The sequence below is a fragment of the Molothrus aeneus genome, chromosome 4, assembly GCF_037042795.1.
Source record: "Molothrus aeneus isolate 106 chromosome 4, BPBGC_Maene_1.0, whole genome shotgun sequence".
In the NCBI taxonomy this organism is placed as follows: Eukaryota; Metazoa; Chordata; class Aves; order Passeriformes; family Icteridae; genus Molothrus; species Molothrus aeneus.
Window position 1 is genome coordinate 60,614,539 of NC_089649.1, and position 23,416 is coordinate 60,637,954.

The 23,416-nt window shown below is 36.4% G+C and overlaps 1 protein-coding gene across 2 annotated transcripts in view; it reads right to left on the reverse strand.

The window, feature by feature from the left end:
• STX18 (syntaxin 18) overlaps positions 1-23,416 on the reverse strand; it is a 60,413-nt gene that overhangs the window by 3,327 nt on the left and 33,670 nt on the right. Inside the window, exons 2-9 of one of the 2 annotated variants that reach the window (XM_066548614.1) lie at positions 23,262-23,329; positions 13,608-13,723; positions 12,376-12,453; positions 12,207-12,273; positions 8,746-8,861; positions 4,263-4,351; positions 1,098-1,156; positions 297-366 (exon numbers count right to left, since the gene is read on the reverse strand). In XM_066548614.1, coding sequence (XP_066404711.1) covers positions 297-366; positions 1,098-1,156; positions 4,263-4,351; positions 8,746-8,861; positions 12,207-12,273; positions 12,376-12,453; positions 13,608-13,723; positions 23,262-23,329 — 663 coding nt within the window. Of the gene's footprint in view, positions 1-296; positions 367-1,097; positions 1,157-4,262; positions 4,352-8,745; positions 8,862-12,206; positions 12,274-12,375; positions 12,454-13,607; positions 13,724-17,321; positions 17,408-23,261; positions 23,330-23,416 lie in introns of those variants that run through there. The other variant, XM_066548615.1, reaches the window with a different exon arrangement.

The following is a 23,416-nucleotide window of genomic DNA, read 5'->3' on the forward strand; positions in this document are numbered from 1 at the left end:
GAAGAGGTGCCAACATTTCCAGAAAGGATGCTGTTACATAACATGTTTATCAGGACACCAGTTCTGAGGCAGAGGGATCCTTCTAACACATATCTCTCATTTTCCATTCCTGGTACATTCTAGTAAGTAACAACAGTAAATATCTTGATTTTGAATTTGAAAAACCAAAGTATTTTCCTTCACATTTGTATTAAAGATTCATTAACTACATATTCACAAGTTGGCAATCAAGACCAAAATGCCCCCAAGAAAATCTTCAAGTTGTATTTGCTGCTGTAGTATTAAATTATACTAACCTGTTGCAAGACTTTCTCAGTGAATATCTCTTGCAATCTGGAGATTTCCACCACTTTTCCTTCAATTTGTCTTTGCAAAGAACAGAAACACTCCATTAGAAACTAGTGCAAACACATCTTGCTGCTGCAGATTCAGTCCCTCCAGCCCAGTAAGTGGCTGCTCAGGAGGTCACTGTTCTGTCAGTTGTCTATGAGGCAGGGACTAGGGCTTGGACAGTGCCTGGTTGGAAAACAACCAGCCCACAGTGAAGCCCTAGGAAAGGCACCCCCAGAAATGCTCAGTGAGCAGCTTTCACTGCCAGGTATTTCACCTGTCTCCCTTCTTTCATTTCATATAGTAACATCCACGCTGGCCTTTAAGCAGTTGACTTTGACACACCCTTTTCATATGCTACTCTGGTGTGTGCAGTTCACCTTGCCTAGGACTGATACCCAAAAGTCAATTTCTAGCTCAAGCAGCTGTTTGGGTGTTCTGCACATCTGGGGAGAGTGATGGCACCACTGCCTGCCTCTGCATGTGGTCAGCAGTGGCACCTCCCCTGCTGCCATCTGGATATCCAGCAGACAACAGGACAGAAATGGAAAATTTAGTACTTTAAAATGTGGATAAGGGAGAATGTAAGAATGCCTTGCAAATGTAACCAGTGCTACCATTCTTTACACTGTGGGACAGCACATGGTCCCTTTCCTGGGCACTGGTGTCCAGTGCAGGTGTCCTGCAGCCAATGCCCTGCACATGGGGACTGACTGGGGCATGGGACCAGCACGGGCCACTGTCTGTCAAGTGACAGAAAACTGTACCTGACTTCATCGAAGAGATTGTTCATCTCACCAACAAGTCTCTGGTTCTCCTGTTCAAACTGGAAAAAGGGGAGAAGGAAATGATACATGAAATTTATAGGTTGAACTTCCCAGAAGTGAGTCTGAAATGACAGGTATGTGTTTGAAGAAGGGTAATAGTGTTTCTCGCAGAGAAAAGTTTAGTCTTCTGACATGGGCAATTTCTATCATAAAGAACGAAGAAAAAATTTTTATTTCTTTGAACATCCAGATTTCTTTTTGTACTAGAGGCTCACTGCCTACCTCATTGGTAAAGAACAGCCTTCTCTCCTGGGTTAAAGGATTCCACAGAGTCTAAGTGGAAGGTTAATGGGCACTGCCACCTTCACAGTGGGGTAGAAGTCTCAGGGAAGGTGCCCAGCTCTATGAATTGAAGGGGAACAGAGAGCAACATACTGCACAGTTCCATTGATTTCCACTCTAAAGGTCCAATGGTTTTGTCAAATGAAATAATACCAGTGTTGCAATACATTAAAGTGTCATTGTCACTGCTGTATGTAGTGACACAACCTACAGAGCAGAGCATTTTTGAAATTATAATAATCTAAAATATATTTATTTTATATTTAATTCACAACAGCAGATGCTGTGCTTCATCACTGCACTGCTCTACATTCATGACTATTGTATGTCTGGTTCTGGTGGAGACACCTCACAGCAAAGCCAAGGCATGGGGCAATGAAATAGAGCCACGAGATTTAGTGCTGTGATTGGTCCTTAAGCGACTAAGTGGGGCCACCATGCTGCAATTGTTTTTTCTGGCTTCTCTAAGGATATCTGTACAAATACTCAACATTAGAAATCCCCTATTTTACTGCCTTAATAAACAGATGGTAACTAATTGAGAAGATAAATTTTCAGTAAAGAAACAGTGAATGACTTTAATCCTTTACAAATAGCACAAATCCACTTGAGAAAGTATTCTTGAAAAAGTCTCTTTGATATTTAAAACCTTCCACTGGCACAGATTGCCTTTTAAACTGCTAAATGATCTTTGCAACTTGAAGTCATGGCTGATGGAGCACTTGCACAGACAGCTGTTAAGATATGCTACAACAGGCAATTGAACAAAGGCTTTGAGCTCTGAACACATCATACACCAGTGCGTCACAAAGGGATTTACATGATGGGAACATAAAACAAGCTCTAGCAACCAGTATAGCTCAGTGATTTATGGCTTATTGAAGGAGCCTATTTTATGACAGTGAAATATTCTGTTACCAAAGTATGGCATAAAGTGACAAACTGCTTAATGTATGGCTAAAAAATTCAAGATATAAAAGAAATAATCACCACTCCTTTTAGTTATTCCACAAGAGAAGTCATTAGATGTGCTGTCCCTGAATTTAAGACAAAACCAACCAACCAAAAAGAAGATGAAGTCAGAGAAAAGTAGATATTTTCATGACTCCAAACAGCAGAGAGATTTTTCCCACTCAATGCAATCACAAGACATCTGCTCACAATAACTGTAAAAAACATGAATATACCTGTAATCATAGTTATAAACTGAAATTTATTGTGTAAATCATGCAGTAGGCCTGCAAATATTTTGAACAACATCAAGCTCTCTCCTGAGGGTAAACTAGTGATAGGAATTGGTGCTTTAGCAATGATAGAGCTTTAATTCATTATTTTATCTACATGAAGGATCATGGAACCATGACTGAGGATTTGCTAAGTATGATATGACACAAACCATCCCAATTTAAAGCCAACACAGCAGTTTACGGATTGCAAGCTATCCTCTTCATAGAATTGTTTAGGATAGAAAAGATCTTACAGATCAAGATAACAACCCAAGGCCACCACTACACCATGTCCCTAAGTGCCACATCTACATGTCTTTTAAACACCACCAGGGATGGTGACTCCACCACTTCCCTGGGCAGTCTGTTCCAAAGCTCAAAAACCCTTCCAAAGGGGAGGTTTCTCCTATGATCCCAGGCCTATAAAACACAACCTGCATTAGCTTGCAGTCAGAAGGCCCTGTCAGAGCCCAACTCTCATTTCCCTGTTTCACTGGAAGCTGACAGCAAGGGGCCTAAGAGTATTGTGCCTAAAGAAAGGAGAATGAAAATATGTGAAGAAATATCTTTTAAAAGAAAACACAAAGCAGGAGTAAGCCTCTAGATTTTAGACTGGCACTCAGGAACAACATGAGAGCATAGAGAGCAGCCTTTGAAGAATATTTTCTCTTTAACAGGCCATACCATAATTGTGTGCAACTTACTCATCTCTGACTGGAAGAATGATGTGCACTGTGTCTGGGAACACCTCGAATCACTGCCAAGGAAGCTTCACAAAGTCATACTGCTGCAGCCCTTTGCCCTATAAAGCTTATTCTTCTGATAGCTGCACAGCTACTGATTTAAATCAATTTTTCTCTTTCTCTATATAAACCCAAGGCAGTGTGTGTTAATGTAGAGAGGTTTTCTAAAAAATTTGAACTATGCTCAAAATGATAAATTTTAGGAGTATCAAAAAATCTGACAGGCTGTCAGCAAATATACCTATGTCAGAAATTTCCTATTCAAATGTAAGCAGAATTGGATCAATCTATAAACATGCTGATAGCAGAGAAATGCAAAAATGTTAAAAGTAATGAAATTCTGTTGTGACAGACATCTTGTGGCTATTCTTTCTAGGAAACCAATCTGATTTTGATAATAAAAAATAAAAAGAAATAAAATTAAGAATAACTTCACAGTAATAGTTAAATAGTACAACTATTTGTGTTCTAGAAACTGCCCAAGAACAAAGCACAAACAATTTATTCTTTCAGAAGTTTCATAATGATTCTTCTGATGTTGCCTTGACTTCTATTGTTTACTGACTAAACAAAGTAATTTATGATTGTAATGGTAGAAAACAATTTTAATTTTGATTGTTGAAAGATAGCTTTTATTAATTTAATGTCTTCATGTAAATTTTGTAGCATTTTAAATACTAGCTGCTACCAGAAGAAACAGGAAGTCACAAGCAAAAAATAAATCCTTTTACAGCATTATTCTGCATAAAATGTTAAAAGTTAATTTAGGTGAATCTGCACTTCTTTTTTTTAATCACACGTGAATACAACAGAAAATACAATAAAATGGACAACTAGACACAGGATAAACATACCATTTGTATTTCTTCAGGTGACAGCTCATCTTCACCTCTGCCATCCCCCCATAATCCAAGGTTACTTTGGGCATCGGGAAGATTCCGGTCTGTAAAAGAACCATCAAACACTTGAGATACTCAACAGCACAGGGCACTGAATAGTAAAGTAAAAATAAGTTTTCATCCATGTTAGACTGATCATGAAATTGTTGTATCTCCTTTGTCAGTTACTGAGATTCACCCTGTATTTACAGCACAAAATTGCACCAATAACCTTTAATTTCCAAACTAGGCCAAAAGTCTTCATGTAAGTTTAATTTTGTAAACTAAAGGGAGTTCCATTAACATACTGACTAAGAGAGATGTAAAATAACACATAATGCACTAAAAGAGCTTTTAGGGCACAAAATACTGTAGCAGTTGTCTTTTAACAGATAAAACCACACAATTTTCAAAATGACAGCCTATATGCAAAGTATTATCTTCCAGTAAGATTTGACAGAACCAGCAGCTCCTCCTTTCAGAAACTAAAGACAGAATCTCAAAGATGTTTTGAGCAAAGCTCACAGATGAACTCGATTTTGTCATGCTCTTTAAACTTCCTATTACAGTGCAAATCCCACACCACGCTGTGCAAGGGGTCTTCCAGCATATAACAGGAATCAGCTCCAACCCCACAAATTAACCATAACACATCAAAGCTGCTTCAGTCATTTCAGTAGTATTTTCCCTTTGATTAAAGCTATTCATCTGCATAAATCTTTGTATAAGTCTGGCATAAAAGATCTTGAAGGGCTATTTCTGGGATATTCCCTTCTGTAAGATTTAATTTTAGGCTTAATTATATACTTCTGGTTATAGAGGAAGAAGTTAGAAGAGAGAAAAGAAACTGTGCTACAGGAATCTACTGTTTCTGAAGCTGTTCTAGCATGAGTGTTTAAAAACCTTGTAAGACTGCAGCCTTGAGAGAGCCTCTCTTCTCCCCACTGGCTGTAACAATCTTAAAAACCCAAGAGAGAACTGTACCACCCCACAATGGATCAACCCTCAACCTGCTTTGAGGCATCAGATGCATGTTGCAAATTAAAACACAGAAAGATTTAGGTTTTAGTTTTTCATACATTTCAGGCTCCCTATTTATTCCAGTTAATCTTTTAAGCATTTATATGTATTTCAATTTGTTTTGTTATAACTTCCTAGACATATTTTTTTTAATTGCTTAAGCAGCACGAATGCATCATCATTCAGAGGCTGACTTGTCTTGAGAAGCCTCTGAAAGGAGCAGTCTTATTTATAAACACATACATGAAAAGAGATAAAAGGAGAAGTTTTCCTTTTTTATTCTCCATGATAGTATTTATGCAACTCTTGAAAATATCAATACTGTAAAAGAGTATTGTGTATGTCTCCTTTATAAACTTTTTTTTGCCTCCCAGCAACCTAACCAGGATGCATAAACAATGGCAATGTTACAAATGGGGGATGCAGATAAGGAATATAATAAATTTATTTTAAAAACAACTCCAAACCAAAAAATAGATCAGCTCTTTCTTAGAGTAGTAAAGTATAAACCCAAGAATCTCTTAAAAGATTGTTTAGAAAGCATCCAAGTATTTTTTTCCATGGGGTATTATCAGTATTTCAAATCTATTTCACAGAATTGCAAAACTTACTTGTTTAGGTAATCAATGTATTTACATTATATCAAAATTACAATAAATTATTTACCATATTCAAACAAAATAAGATAATTAGTTTATGGAGAAAAAAAAGAGAAAACCCAGAGGAACTAATTAGTTTCAGGCCCTGCCAGCACTGTTAAAAAACAGCACCTGTATCCAATGTGATGGCTAATAAGCAAATATACTTATGGTAAGAGGTAAGCAAGATGTATCTCCCCAGGGTTCCTCCTGTCACTGTGGGATGTTTTGGGCTTTCTGCAGCTTTCATGGAGCTGACATTAATGCTCTCCTGCAATTCAGCCAGCAAGAGCCAAACTACATTTTTATTTCAGAAAGAGAAGTAGTTAACTTGTGACAGAGATATAAAATAATGATCAAATCCTCTAAACCTTTTTCCATGCTGAAAGGAGACAACTGCTAAGCTTGTGGACTAGTTCAAAAGCTACTCATTATTTACATTTATTTCCATGAACTAAATGTCAAATTTGTAATATGCAAATAAATACTGCCAATATATAAAAGCACTCTCCAGAGAGACTATTTTCCTACCATGAGGCATGTCCACTATAATTCTAATGTAAACAAGTGCTTTGCCTCAAAACAAAGGTAATCATATTTTGCTTTGGTTTCTGCCAAAAAACTAGACAAAACCCAAGTTGTGCTTCAGCACATTAAGTAGCACATTCAGCTGTTCATCACAGTGCTCAAATTAAGGACAGAACCACAAGCTGCTCTCAAAAGTATCTCTACAGATGAGATTTAACCCAAGGGACTCAGGCATGGTGCTGATGGCTAATTCATAAAAACAAATGATCACCATTCTCTAAACCACCAACATCCTGAAGATGAAAGAGCTGATTTCAAAATGCAAGCATTTCTCTGGCTTCCTAAAAATTTGAAAAGTTGCTTGAAAAAAAAAGTATAAATCAAAGGCTGTAAAATTTAAACTGAGCTTCTTGTTTCCTAGTCATCTTGTTCATGTTATTTTCACACTTTGACAGCCACCTACCAGCAAAGTCACAAGGCTGATTCCTATAAGCAGCAGCAACCAGCACTTACCCTTATGTGAGGAATCACAGGCTGTGTGCATTTGCATACTGTTCCAGACAGATTTATTTTGATATACAAGTCCCATAGTTTTCTCAAAGTCTAGTCAGCAACCCCTCATAACTACTGTAGCACCACCACTTGTGTGGCAGGACCCCTACTTTCTCATAAAAATTAAAGCAAGAACTCATGCAAGTGAGAACTGGAGTAATCAAAATTAATGTGCAATAAAACAGCTGCATTTCTATTTACTGCAGTGGTTTGCTGTGTCCAAGGCAACCAAGGAACAGTATTTTCCATGGTGTGGCACAGATTTTTGGAGCTAAAAATTGCAATCACACTATGTGGTGGGAGAATGCAGGGACATTTGGTAACAAGGAAAGAGCACAGGGCAATGAAGATGTTACTATGCTGCTGCTTCTCCAGTGGCAGCAGCTCACAGCTGCAAAACACTGATAACAGGTTAAGGTGAAACTCATCTGTGTGCCTGTGTGCTGCATCACTTATGACATACTATAAAAAGGTAAGCACTAGAAATGGCACATAATCAAAACCTGTAGGTCTTACGAGAAATTCAGTGTTAGAGGGGAAAAAAAGGCACACTGATAGGGCTGCAGAAGTACAATAAGCAAAGCCATTATCAGAAAATGAAGTTGTTCATACATTGTGAGGTAATTCAGTGTTAAGGGACTTCATCCAGAAGTGGAGCACCCACTTCACATGAATCCATGCTCTGTATGGCCCTGGAGTCACCTAACAGAGGAACTTTACTCTTAATAAAATCACTAAAGAAACAACAACTATTTATCAGAATAATATGGCCAACCACTGGATTTATTCTATCCTGACAAAGTATTATCACAATGTAATGCAATTAGAAGGAAAAAAATTCCTGCTGTAAATCACAGGGTACCTTGGTCTCCTTTAGACAAAGAGTGGGAGACCACAAGCCAGGGAAACAATTTCAGAATCACAGAAAGATCTCTTTAGGCATGGAACCTGAAATTATCTGCATAGTACTCCAAAAGGCACTTAGCTCCAAAGCTCTGCCAGCATCCACATCCCAGGACAGGCTGAAATGACTGAGAGAATTGAAATGGCTTCTATCCCTCAGCCTGAGAAGCAGGCAACCAGGAATGAGCACCAATGCTCACAAACCCCATCAAGACCTGCACCATCTGAAATGACCCCAAGGTCAGAGATACTGCTTTGGACTTCTGCCTATCTCCTGCCCCCTGAAAGATGAAATGAAATTTCCCAGCAAGGCAACTCAAAGCTGTCAAGAAGAAAGCTCCAAAACTACTGGATCTGACCAGCCAATAACCTCCTCTGTGAGCATGTTCCACCTTCGAGTTCCTACTGTAGGAGTCTCCAACTCAAGGTCTCTGTGCTTAAAAACTACAGAATGTTTCAAGAGAGTCACTGACCTAATTGCTAATTCCTTGCATTCAGTGAAAGGAATATGGAAAAATCAGACAAACTTCAGAAGATACAATATTGATAAAAATAAATGAAAAGGAAAGAGTACATAAAGAGGCTATTAAGAGGATGAAGAATTCAGCAAATCATATGACTTCTTTAGCTGGCATCTCAAAAAGTTTAAGATTTTGCTTCCTCAGTCTCACAGTATGCTTCACAGAAGCCTGATCAGCTCAAGCAAGATGAAAATGGAAAACCTGCCAGTCATAGGAACTGGCCCTTCTAAAGTGAGGTACTATCAACTGGACAGGTCTTGCCACAAAAAGTAAAATGTAACTACATTTTATTCCTACCTTTGCTTTCCTCAGCAGAAAGTTTTTCTTCAGAATCCTCTAAAGGACTCTGTGAAGATTTTTCAGCAGAAAGAGGTGATTTGGACACATTGCTCTGCTCAGGTTCAAGTTTGGACCTAGAAGTACAAGAGCCAATTACTTAACTAATACTACACAGATGTATTTCTCTAAAATGAGAAAAAACACAGATTACTAAATTCAATACTTCAGCTCTTGTGAACTTCATATTAAAGATTTTCCAGTCGAGATACAAAATGTACTTAGCAACTGTCACTGAAATATTGCTACAAAGGCAAAGAAAGTGTGAATATTATTCCTGGACAAAATGCACCACATGCTCAGAGCTGAGAATATTGAAGGCTACAGTATAAAAATACTGACACTTTATTAAACTTCCTTTCAAACATCCAGTGTAATAATTTTATTTTTTTTTAAGCCAACATTTAGGTCATATGAAAAATTTTTAGTAGCAATGGCCAAGCACTACTTCTTGATTTTTTTCAAAAAATAATGACAATTTTACTTTATATTTTTAATTGTCATAAAGGAAGTACAATAGAATTAGCTTTTTTATACTACTTCTAAGTCCCTATTAGGTAATTTTAATACAAAGCCAATGCAAAACATGAGAAGCTTATTCAGTAATTATATATTAAGTATGTTCCAGTGTGGCATCAAAAAATGTTGAAATTAGTGGTAAAGTATTTTTTTCCAGTGAATTTCTGTGGTTTATTGTTGTCTACAATGAATTCTGAAACTGCTAAATAGCAAGCAGTTAAATGTTTAGTAATGCTGTTGGAGAAGGTAAAGAACCAAAAACCAATGGATGGAATCACCTGCTGTGCCAGGTGATTCCACCCTACCCTTTATCACTTCCTACCCCCTCAAATATAATCAGCAGTTAATGTCATTATGATTTGCAATTCTCCCCTGTGCCTAACAGAAGGTTTTTGTGTTCCTTCTTTGCATTGTGCCTAAATTCTAACCCATAATTAGAAACTTCTGTGAAAACCAGAATATAATGCAATTGTCATCACTGAGTGATTGCTATTTAACAGTAGCAGGGAACCTTTTTTAGTGATGAAACCTCTGCAAGTACTGGGCTTTTGGTAATTTTACAGAGAAGAATTCTCCTCTCATCTCCTCCCTCTCAAATTTACCTAATAATAATAAAAAAACAAACTTATCTACATATCTGCACAGCTCAAATAATAGTTTTAATACTACTAAAACACCAGTTCCCCGGGTAACAAAAATGTCAGCTTGATTTGAATAACTCCATACATAATTCACAAAATCTTCTAATAGAAAAAGAAGTTTAAAATTGAAATTAAATATAATCTTGAATATCAATAAACACTAAAATTGAAAATCACAATCACAACCAAGTACCTTTACAGAAAGAAATGCTTGTGTTTCTATTTCTCATATTTTCTTTCTGTGAAACTAGTCCCAGCCAGCAGAACTTTTAAATCAAAATATGTGAGTGAATACATAAAGGCAACCTCTGTAAGGAAATTATAACACTCAGACAATTTGTTGAAGAGCTTTGGATAGTTATCAATATAAAAGGAAACATGATGAAATATATTTCTATGGCAAACTTTTCAGTATTGTCTGATATGCACATATTTTAAATTGACTAAACTGCAGGAAAGAATAGCTGCACTAGGATTAATTTATTTCTAAAGAAACATATTCCTTTATTGTTTGTTGTCCTTATTGTGCACAGTATAGGAATACAGGAAACCTTCAATTTAAAATGAACAAAGTGTCTGGATGCACTGTTTAAAAGATGCCTGGTTCTTTTAAGGTACACGTTCTATCACATAAAGCACCTGCTGAAATCCTCAGGGAAGTTACAAATCAATTACAGTATTTTTCTTTAAGTCATAATAAAGATTGGGTTATGCCCTGTGATTTATTTGAATTGAATTTTAATTTAAATGACAATTTAGCCATTACATCACATCTGCAATGCATACAGACTCCACCTGGTCAACATCTGTTTTCTAATTCTTACATCCACAAAGAGAGACATAGAGGGACCCTCCAATAAAAAGAATGTATCTTTTGGGTTAATTCTGAATGCCTTATCACTCTTTAGTTAAGTGGTACTCTAACTTCTGAAATAATGCATCAAAATGAGGTTTTTTCTCTGTTTATTCATCTGAGAAATCCTGAACCTGGGATTTCACATGGGAAGAGTAATGTAAGAGTATTAACTAACAGAAGAGCTGATACTCATTAGCTACTGCTTCAACTGCAGGAACAATGCTCTCTTTCTTTGAAGCTCTTTCACATGAAGAATACTGATAAGATTCTGTATTTTTACACATTAAAAATATCACACAGTTTATTTCTGCATAGCTTTTTTTCTGAAAAGTTATGGGAGCTACACCAATGCTTTACTTTTCTCTCGTTACTTCTTACCAAATTTCAAAAGTGGTTTGGGATATTTTGTTTTCTTGGTTTTGGTCTGATCCTCCACATGTACTACCATTTATGTCTCATAAGGATACATTTGAGTGAATCTAATTGTGCCTAATCAGGCTGAATCATTCTGAATAAAATACACTTATGAACTTTTGAAAAAAATCTCTCTGGGTTCAATATAACTGTAGCAGATCAACCCAAACACCAAACTGATAAACCAGCATCAAGTCTTGGAAAAATGCTCAAGAATTTATTTATGTGCACATTCTAGAACTATATTTTTTTAAATTAAAATATAGATAATGGACCTTGAGGTTATAATCCAAATAATGCAGAGTGAGAAGACAGGGAAAGCCTCTCAGGTATTGAATAAATTGCAAACCTGCTCACTTTCCCTATCATTCTCACAATTGGGAGTATGCAGAAAAAGAAAGTGAAGAAGTACGGGGTTTGAAACTTGACTGAAAAAAAATCCCACCAGACCAAAAAGGCAGCAAGCAAACACCTTTAATGTCTCCTAGACATGTTCAGCTCTACATGAGTAGCCTTAACAAGTGCCACTATAAGCAGTGGAAGCTCTTGTTTCAGTTCAGAAGTTACATTCTAGTTTTTTATTTTCATCATGTTTCTGCTTGCCATGAACACCTGCCATCTCAAGTAGTATTTATTAACAACACAGTCACTTGATTAGCAGAAAGATAGGACCTTTAAAAAAAAGCAAAAAAAAATTGGTGAATTTGTAGAAGTCAAACAGGTTTATTAACTCACATTTTACTGATTTGGTGCTTTTATCCTTTACCTAAATGAGAACTACAACACTATAATGGCATTCTGCCACTCTCAGACTTGACTTCACATGCCTAAAGTGTAAAGAGCCCTGGAAAGCACCTGTTGACTGCAGAAGTTGCTCATCCAACCACAAACTTCCATTAAAACAATCTCCTTAGCATCTAAACATGAACAATAGTTTTGCTGAATGTCCTACAAGTGAAAGGCACAGTTAAACTATTTTTGACACTACTCACAGTCTCTTCTTATCTATCACTCGCTTAACTCGGATGGCTCTTTGTTCGGAATACAGCTTGCACACTCCTGTTCAAGACAGCAGTAAACAAAATTTCAGGTTAAAAGAGCAAGATTCCTTTCTTGGAAAATGCAGTCATCCATTTGTAACTATTAGTAAATACTAAGTACTTTTTAAGTAATCTTCAATGAAGTCCAAGACAGCTGTTCTGTGCTCCTTCACCTGAGCAGACTGGACACCCTTGTGTGCTGAAATACAAAAGAAAATATAAAACAATCTTTTAACTTTTTACAACAATTCCACAACAGTTTGCACTTTCAGTTGATATGCAAGTTATATTCAAAAGCCTAGTCACATTTTATATATGTTATATATTAATATTTCTTTTAAACATAGCTATATTTAAATATAGATTCTCTAAAAGAGCAAGTCATTACAACAAACCAAAAAGTGAAAATAACTAGTGTCCTATAGTATTTTTATATATGCCACAGAGTTCTATTATGTCAAATAAACTCTAAACAGGAATAAGTGATATCTAGCTAAGAACAGCAGAATAAATCTAGAGATTTAACTTAAACTATTGAACCTGAATTTTCTGGTGTATAGACTATGCGGAAATTTTTGGGATTTATTGTGTCAAATCTTTTTAATTCACATATATAGATATTTTTCATTTTTATACTATGCAGTTCCCATGCATGACTGACATTCAAGGATTCTGAAAAATGCTCCAACTATGTTTAGATGGCATTTTAAATCTGATGAAAATCTTTTGTGTATCAATAAAATACAGAGATGCAGCAAGACAACTTGAAAATAGTAACACAAACTCTCTACGACTTTCACAAGATAGTGTAGTAAAGGTATGACTCCCATATTCAAGTTGTCAAAAACACTTTTAATCTATTAAAGTTGTCAAAATCTTTTAATCTGTTAAAGTTATTTAATTATCTCAAACTTGGAAGTACTATACCTGTAATACCTTACAGGTAGACAAGCTAGTAAAAGACAACCATCAAATTTAGAGAGCTTTGGTTTAGGCCTCTGTGCCACAGGGCTGAATTACTACTCAAGTAGCAAATATTTAAGACTCTTTTTTATACTTGTTAACCTTGAGTGTTTCTGTGCTTTTACTCAAAGTCTGAAGTTCAAATACTGGTGTATTTGAACACGTAAACAAAATTATATGCTGTGGCTTCTTTTTCAACTATCAATAAAGAAAATGGAATTACAGTACTAACCAGCCAATGGGATTACACCAATTCAAATAAAAAGGCAATGAGACTTCCCCCATCTTTTTCCTAAAGCATTTAAGATTCACCAATATGCACCAATATTCAGCATTACCTTAGCCTTTATCAAGAGCTAAAAAAATACATGTAAGAGCTGCTTAGTTTACCTTCTGTTCTGAGCTGATGAATGGCATCAGCACACGTTCTCATAAACACCTGGGCATCTTGATCTATCTGGTCACGCTCTGTATCCGTCATCCTCACATACTCGGACATAATATGGCTGAGAAACAAGACAAACTGGTCACTTAAAAAATCCTCAACATAAAATCCACAAGCACACACCTTACACCTTCTTGTGACCCACCATCTTCGCGAGAACTTTTCTGCAACACTGATTTTCGCAGAAAAAATAATAAGAAGTACAGTAACTACCACTGATAAAAATGCTACTCCTATAAAGTTGGGAGGCTTTTTTTAAGAACACTTTTACTAGTAAAGTATGTAGAAAAAAGAGTATCTCGTATCATCTTGTACATAACCAAACACAGACCAGATAAGGAGAAAATACAGCTAGAAAATATACCATTGCCCTTGGTATTTATTCCAATAAAGTGTCCTAAAACCACAAAACCAGTTCAGACAAAGGAATAGCTCAAATACTGAAAGAAGTACAAAAAACCAGGAATTTTCATTATCCTAAATACAGTACTTCATTTTTAAAGAAGCTGTTCTATGATATTGTGAATTCAAACCAGAGGAAGAATACTGGAAAATAATGCACAATTATAATATCAAATTGATTACAGTATTTATTAAAACCTGTTCCTATTGTTTATTTCAATTTTAGATTGTACATTATGCATTTAGTATTTTCTAATGCTATTAAATATCTTTTTGTTGCTAAATTAATAAAAATGGAGGCCTGTTCTTAAAATATTAACTCACTGTAGGTAACCAGCAGAAAAGCACATGGTATGAAGGTATTTAACAGTGTTTCCACAGCCATAGGTGACAGGATAAAACTCTGCTACAGCAAAAAAAAGTTCATCTTGTGTTTCCTGGTGATGTAGTGATCACAGCCTTTTATATCTGCTCTTTAAAAAAGGAAAGAAAACCTTAACTCATACCTGCATTGGAAATTATTTTTTTAATATGTGAAAATTTCCTCATGTGTAATGCAACTACATTACTACAGTATACAAGTAAAAAGAGAAGAGAAGATCTTCAATATTTAGCCTGATATCCTTAGAGATCTCTTACACACTTCACTGCAATAATGCCAAAGCTCCCCTGTGTCTGCTGCAATCCCAGGCACAGGGAAGCCCACAGCCAGTTCACACAACCCTGTCTCATCAGCTCATCCCATACAAACCCACAGCTCCCTCTTGCATCATCAATGTACTGCAAGCATGGGTCCAGATCCCCTCCACAAAGCTTTAAGTATACTCTAAATAATAATACTCTATAATACTCTTTGAGTATTACATCACAATCTCCTTGTTCGCATCCCACATTACTGGTTTTACATAAAAAAATCAGCATATTGTTCACCTGACTTGAAAATCAGTATCTGCTTATTGGTCAGCTAGTACACAAGCATAGATTAGCAAGCAAACAGTAAAACAAACTAATTAGAAGTAATATTCTATATTTTATGTGTTTGTTTCCAAAACTGCCATGTATTTGACATCTAAATATCAGGGCTTTTTTCCCTCCCCCTGTTTAAAACTATTCTATGTCATAAAATTATTCTTTATTCCTTAGTAGTGTTTCCATTTGTAATTCTAAGCATGTGTAAAGCCAGGAAATCCATTCCTACATCCATCTCCACAAAGGCCAAGACAGAAAGGGACCATTAAAACCATCTGGTGTGGCATAATTCATAATATCATTCAGTGAGCTCAGCCTAGAGAGTTACTTGAGCACAGTATTATTTTAGGGCACACAGACTTAGGTGGGAAATAAGGATGGAGTAACAGCTGTATGACAGCTTCTTGACAAAAAAATGCCACTCTTCTATTTTAGATTACAATAATAAATTCTGGCTGGTCTGCTATTGAACAGGATATAAAGTTCCTATGTTTAGGAATATATATATATATATATATATATATATATAATATATATATATATATATATATATATATCTAGCTTCTTGTGCCCCTCCCAGCCTTGTAGTCTTTGTAGAGCTCACATTTCCCATGCACTTTTTAACATAAGAAGGTAAAATAAAGATTACAAAATGCAAACCAGAATTTTATTTTAAATCAGACTTAGAACTAAATAAGAAAAAACTTGCCTTAGGCACACTTCATTTTTTACTAACAGTTTAACTAATAGTAGTGTGGTGATACACTGAGGATAATTGCAACAGCTTTTCAACTTTGGCAAGTTGTGAAGTTACTTTTCCTAGTTGCTGACAAAAAAACAGGGCAGATTAAATCCTTAAATAGTAGTTTCACAGCTTCAAAGCTAGTAAAATGCAACTTAATCCAGTAAACAAGAAACAGAATACTTTTCCTTTTATAACTGCTTACAGCTTACATAGTGTCTGGTACCAGTGCTTTTGAACATGAGCTGGTCAAGGCACTCAGAGAGAAGGATACCTGAAACACAACCTCCTTGGGAAGGCAAGAATGGAGTCATACAATCACATCCCATTATGTCAGAACACATATGGCATCCACTAGTACTATAACAGGGTACTGAAGTCCCCACTGCACTCCCCAGTAAATCTGCACACAGAGATTATACTGAAAATCCATTTAATCACCATCTTCTACTGGAAGAGGAACTGCTCATTAAAATAAAACAGGCCAAAGAAAACCAAAACCACAGAAAAACATCAAACAAAAACCAACAGAACAGAAAAAAAATCCAGCTGTGTCTTGTAGGTCAGAGACACAAATGCATGCTGAGAAGTGCACTGGCAGTATCACAGCAGTGGACTGCTCCATCACTAAATCAAGAAGGGCCAAGCAAATCAGGCTTTTTAGAGGCAATCAGAATAATTAGCAAGATATGCACAGAAAATGAACAGATAAAGGAGGAAAAGAAGTTCCTATGGATTTTCATCCTTGTCAACATGAGAAAACTTCATAAGAAACTTGGGCTAGAAGGCAACTCGGTTTATTTGTGATTTTTAACAGTGGGTGAAGAGTACAATGAAGACAGTGACCAGCAAGCAGGCAGATTTCATGAGTCTAGAAAAATGAGTAGGTCAAATTGCAGAGAAAATGCAAACTTAAAAAGGCAAAGAAAAGAATTCAGATGAAGTTTTCATATAGAAATTACATTATAATTTGCAATTCTGTCCTTGATGAAAAGGAAGAGTAGGCAAATCAGTGAGAGATCAACTGAGCTTTCTTGAGCTTAAACAGAAAGATCAGAATACAAAGTGCAAATGAGTTCTGATTTCTATTGACAACTCTAAGGGACACAGCATGCAGGCACACACAGAGAAAAGGATCAACTGCAGGATGAGACACAACTGGGGAGGGATGCCAGTGATAACAAGAGATTACTCTGCAAACATTACTATAAGAAACACTTAAGAATGTGGTCTTGGCTTGTTACTCAATAGAGAAATAAAATTATATGCAGAGCATGAATTAATTCTAGATGTTTATTGCTTTGTTTTGGGGGTTTTTTTGGCACTAACTTTCATCATGAATGTCACTTGAAAGCTGTAGTTACTACTCCTTTTACCTTACTGCATCTGGGCCAAATTTAGTACCTCTGTCATTTTAAAAAGATCCTAATTCTTTGCTGATATTATCATCTGCAATAGCAAGTGTCAGATAATGTATTAGTGAACAGGCTGCTGAGTGAACTGTGTGAGAGAGAGCTACATGAACCAGGTCATAGCAAAAGTGTACCTGAAGGTGCAGTGGTTCCTGGTGAAGTGCATATCCATCCTATCTGTGTGACAAAGCTGTGCTCTGGAACAAACTAACCAACTTCCAAAAAAGCCCAGGGTGTGTGCACATTCATGCAGTGTGCAGAGACAGGACAGCCAACCCTGGAACAAAACGGGAAATGCATCAAATGACAAGATGGATCCTCACTGCCAAGAACTAGGAGAGAATGAGCAAATGACACATTGATAAAAAGACAAAGGTCAGCAACTATCTTTGAAAATAGGGTTAAAGGGACAAAAAAGAAGTACAGAAGACTTGTAGAGCACTCAGTCTAGAAAAGTACAGGAATAACTAAGTAATATTTAGGCACTTAGGAAAGAACAAAAAGATTACCAGTACCCAAGATGTATCAGTAGTACGTCATAAGCAGTGTAATTTACTGCTGGGATGCAGTAACAGGTCTTAGGGATGGATGAAAAACAATCACTGGTATATTTTGGTGTGGCTCTTGTTATCATGTCACATAACATTCTCACCAGTAAACAAATGAGTTAGAAGAATAGATGAGTTAGAAGAAATAAGCACCATATGAATATGAAACTGCAAAGTTGAACTTGGGGGTAGTTATACACCAAAACAGAAGAAAACACTGAGCTGTGCTTCACAGGATTTTGTCCTAAATCTGATGCTATTTAATACTTTCATTAGTAACTCAGCAGAATGGAATATATATTTAGTAAACTTTCAGAGGCATAAAGTTAAGCAAATTAAAACTGTATCAAGAGGACAAGACTTCAATTCAAAACATTATTGCCCAAAGAAACGACACAAAGAATTTGAATAAGGAATGGTCAGAAGCTCTTTGCTGCAGCAAGAACAATTACCTGAACCCACAGAGAATGGGGAACAACTGATTAGGGAACAGTTCTTCAGAAAGTCATCTGGGATCATACTGGATCAGAAACCAAACACAACAACAACATACTGTTGCATAAAAAGTCATCATTACAATGGGACACATTATTCTAGTAACACGGATATGGAAACAGGAAAAAGCAGAATGAGAATATGAAATCTTCACTGCAATAAATATTTTAAAGCAAGCAAAACACTAGTCATTCTCTTTTTAGATGTTTCAGCTATAGTACTTCCAGCCTAACATTTCTGTGATTCTATTTTGCTGGCAAAGCACAAGGAAGCAAAGCTGATGTTACATCAGCTTTTGGAATTAGTAATTCTACTGCTACATAAAAGATCTTCTGCTTGCTAATCCAATAAAGGTAACATATCAAGAAGAAAAATTTGATTTTCCTCCAACAGTGTGTGACAAAAAAGAGAGAAGCAACAAGCAGAAACAAATCAGTTGTAAAATAGTAGAGATTTGCCCAACTTAGCACATGGCTGGCATTTCTGTATGGATTTGCTAGCCAGTATCTGCAGATGGTAAGTGCCCATACGAGTATGGATAAGCTTAGCTGCAAATGCAGCAGTCACCTCCTTCCCTTTGGGCATCTAGTATATTTTAAACTGTTTGATTTCTTACTTAATTAAGTTTTATGCATTTTCATTTACTGCCTTTTTCCATCCAAATGCTGTTTGACATAAATCCAACCTAAAAGGTCCTTGATTCAAATGACAAAACATTCCACGACATTTTTTACATAGGTTTTTTAATTCTGTGTGGAAGCCTCAGCTACCAGAATAGGCAATACAGACATACCTGAATTAGCACCTTCAGTTTTGTAAAATACTGCTGGGATATTCCAGCGTGCTACTATGAAAAATTACTATTTCTGAAATGTGATATATGAATTTAGTGTAATTAAAAAAAAAGATAATTTGAAAATAATACCCCACAGAACAGAAAAATATGCTCCTCCAGGAATAAAGTATTTACAGATCATCTACATGTTTTGCTACCTCAATACAACAAAACAAGCCTTAGTTCTTGTAAAAATGTGACTAAGTCAAGAAAAGAATGCAGCCTGGCATTGTACAGGAGTTGGTAAAACACTATTTTTAGAGTCCTTTAATGGCTGCTTCTTTTATTGTTAAATACAAGGAAATACTCCCCACAAAACACTGTGTAAGCATTAATGATTTTCTATTAAGTGGCAAATGATGTAACTGATTTATTGCCTTAAGCCACAGAAATGCTTAAGACAGATAAATGCTAGGGCAGGAGGCAAAATTACTGGACACTAACATTATTTTTTAATAATTTGTTAATAATTTTTCCAGGTGTATTATTTGCAATTAACAAATGTTCAAACACTTAACTGCACAGAAGGACTATAGAAGCCTGTAATGAAGGTACATCAAAAGCCACCCATGCAGCCTTTCTGGTGGAAAAAATGACATTTCTATTCAGAAGTCATCTACACTACACTGATCAACTACATAAGTATCTCTGCAGTTGCAAAACACAATTAATTAGATGCCTAATAATCCCAGATGGAAAGCTCTTCTCTCAAGTATTTTTCTTTTAAGTATGAGGTGTTCTGTGAAAAAAAAAAAGTAAATCTAGAATTCTCTCAATTCCTTTCCAGTGTCTCATTAAAACACTAGGAATAATGACTGGTCCTTAAACTGCCTAAACCTTGAAAGATGCTTCAGAAAAACTGAAGGCTGTGAAGGAATCCCAAGAGGATTATTTCAAATTTCCAGGGGTTAGGGCATTACAGTTAGTTCCTTGAAGTATATTTAACACAAACATATGAATTGTCTTGCTGGTTCAGTGATTGAAAACATGAAGGAGCTCATGATGAAAAGCAAAGGCACAAGATGTTCAGAGATGAGACATCAGACAAGTTACCAAAGACTGAAGATGGGATCTCTCCTAGCACAGTGTAAAAAGCAATGTAGGAAAGTGTTATAGCAAATGGACTGAGAGGAACAATGCAGAATGTACAGCAGTCAATATACTAAAAATGGGACCTCATCTGAAATCCTCATCTGAAAGGAGTTATTGCTTAACAAAAAAAAATGAAAAAGTGCCCACATCTTGTTAACAGCTTCAGGACTCAAGAGCCCCTGTCTTCTCCTTTCCAGGAAGTGTTCAATTTGTGTGCACTGGTTTTGCTTGGGATAGAATTAATTTTCTTCCCAGCAACAAGTACAGGGTTTGCATCTTGGATTTGTGATAGAAACAGCAGTGCTGATAACTCAGGGATGTTTTTGTTATTGCTGGGCAGTGCTTACACAGAGCCAAGGCCTTTCCTGCTCTGCATCCCATCCCCCCAGTGAGGAGGCTGTGGATGCACAAGGAACTGGGAGGGGACACAGCCAGGGCAGCTGAGCCCAACTGACCACAGGGATATTCCAGATCCTATGGTATTCCAGATCATATGGCTTCATGCTCAGCACATACAGCTGGGGAAAGAAAAGAGGAAGGGGGGGTTGACATTGGGAGTGATGGCATTTGTCTTCCCAAGTCACTGTTACGTGTGATGGAGCCCTGCTTTCCTGGGGATGGCTGAACACCTGCCTGCCCATGGTGAATAAATTCCTTGCTTTGCTTGGGTAAGTGGCTTTTTCTTTCACTATTAAACTGCCTTTATCTCAACTCATGAGTTTTCTCACTTTTACTCTTCTGATTCTCTCCCCAGTCCCACTATGGTGGCACTGAGCGAGTGGCTCTGTAGGGCTGAGCTGCCAGCTGGGGTTAAAATGACAAAAAATTCCTTATCACAGAAGGCAAAAACCCTACATGTAAGAGAAAGGAAATAAATCCTAATAAACAGGAGAGGAAGAAGGTGCAGTGGCCTGTAAGCCAGCAAGCTTAGATCACTACATCAAGAATTTCTTGTATTTTGCCACTTAGATATTTTGTAGGTAATAGCCAAATCAAGAAGAAAGAAAATGAAAAAGCAATTACTAAGTCACTTTAGGTATTTCTGTTAAGTAGTTAAAGTTTGATAAAATAGGCCAGGGCCTTAGTTTCAAATAACCACTCTTCCAACTAACTTTCTCATTGCTAAAAATTTTCCTCTAAAAATGAATTAAAGACATATCCTCTGTAGCAGAATATTTCATGCACGCCAAAAATAAAAACTCCATTATTGAAGAATTCATAGTCTTCAAAAGTAAGGTCTAAGAGGCAATCAAGAACCTGATTGTAACACTAATGCACTAATGAAGTTTTAAAAGGCACACAATAATACAACCTGGTAACTCAAAAGCTCAATTTCACCAACACATTGTGCTATAGTTAGGAAAACAAACAGCAGGACTGACAAATTACAAAGTAATAATTTTCTTCTTGAAATTTGACATCTCCTACATGAATTTCAGCACAGCCTTTCAGTATTAAATTGTTCCAAAACTGTCCCCATTACTTGAGTATTGAAGAGCTGTTAAAACTGCTGTCTTGACTGAGTGAGGCATTTGCTAAGACTGCAAGACTGACAGCATGGATGCTATGATGCCCTTTGTATCCATGAAGTAGAACAGCACAAGTAATCTAGTGTGGAATTTGACATCTTTATGTCAAATTAAACATAAGCAGATCTAAGTTTGACCATTAAGAACAGAATCAACTGCAATCACAGATGAGATCTGCAGTATTATTTTATGGTTTAATAAAGTAAATGACACTTATTTCCTCTCCTTAATGAAGACTGGGGTGGGGGGAGAGGAACGTGGAAAGCACTGAGAATTACCATGATAACTTGTTGCAACTTGTTTACAAAAAGAACATTAAAAACTTCTGGAAATCAAAATAACCTGGACACATTTTTACTCTAACCACTTCTATTTTATGCACACTATTGTTAATAAAATACAAACACAACCCAAAATTTAACCACTACTGACTGCTCTTACTGGAATTATTTGCAGTTTCTCAACCACTGCATGCACATTCAGTTTTGTCAGTATTAAATTGCTGGCTCCACCTAGTGTTGCTCATGCCCTATTCCTACAGGCATTGAAAAGCAGAGAGCCAGTCATAACATGGAGCTGAGCACTACTTCTGCTTGCTCCTTGGAAAGAGCATCCCTGACCCACCTCACACACAGAACTGTGCACACCCTGAGCAGCATTTTCACCAGCACTGACTGAACAGCTCCCACAGCCTCTCACTTATAAAAGACGGGATCTCCTTTTTTGTTTTGTTCTTAAAATAATAAAATACAGCTTTTAAACTCTTGTGGAGACAAAAAAGGGCGCCAGAAGTCTTCTGATAACTTACTCAGAACACACTTTGACTCCACTGGTGAGGTGGTATGGCTGTTACTGTGACAGACCCTTTCAGGACTAGAGTTGTTTCTCAGAAAAACTGTCCCTCCTGTATGGACTGAGCCTAAGGAATAGCAGATGGCTCATCTGTTCTTATTGTCTTTTCCTGGGAAAGGATATCTGTCTGGAATAGATAGCAATTCTACTTGGTATCTTGGAAGCTTTTAACCCAAAATGATTTTAGGCTGCATTTTATCTACCTTGATTGAAGCAACAGCTCAGCTTTAGTCTGAACTGGAATACAGTCAGGGCTGATTCACTCAGTTTGCATGTAACAAAGTATCACTACAAAGCAAACTTTACATTTCTCAAATGCTACAATGATTTGTACTCAGTTAACCAAAATACAGGCTGCACTAATATTTAGATCTTATGATAATTTGACTTAGCATCTGCAGACCAGAAGATACTATGTTTTTCTTACAAGCTTGTAAATTTGTATTTTAATTTTCTAAAAATCCTACTACTAAAGTTACCAATAAGTAAACAGATATAGCAGTTTTGAATCATCTTCAAATTCTGAGCCTCATTTTATTCAGGTGCCCTGTTTTCTTGTGACAGCACTATTCTTCCATTTTGTAGTACAGCAAGCCAATTAATAACAATCTCTGGTTTGGTTTTAGTCATTATGCCTATAGGTTTCAAATCTGTTCACTTTATAAGAATTAAGATAAATAAATAAATATTAGATAAACCCATTTAAGCACAGTGCACACTTACCTATAAGCATTAATGTAATCCTTTCTGTGTTGTAGAAGAAAATCTTTCAGCTTTCCAATATGAGAAATCTAAATGAACAGAAATCATAATTAAATTTCAGATTATTTTATGTTTGAAGTTCAGTATTCCACACTTCAGACATGAATTCATAAATT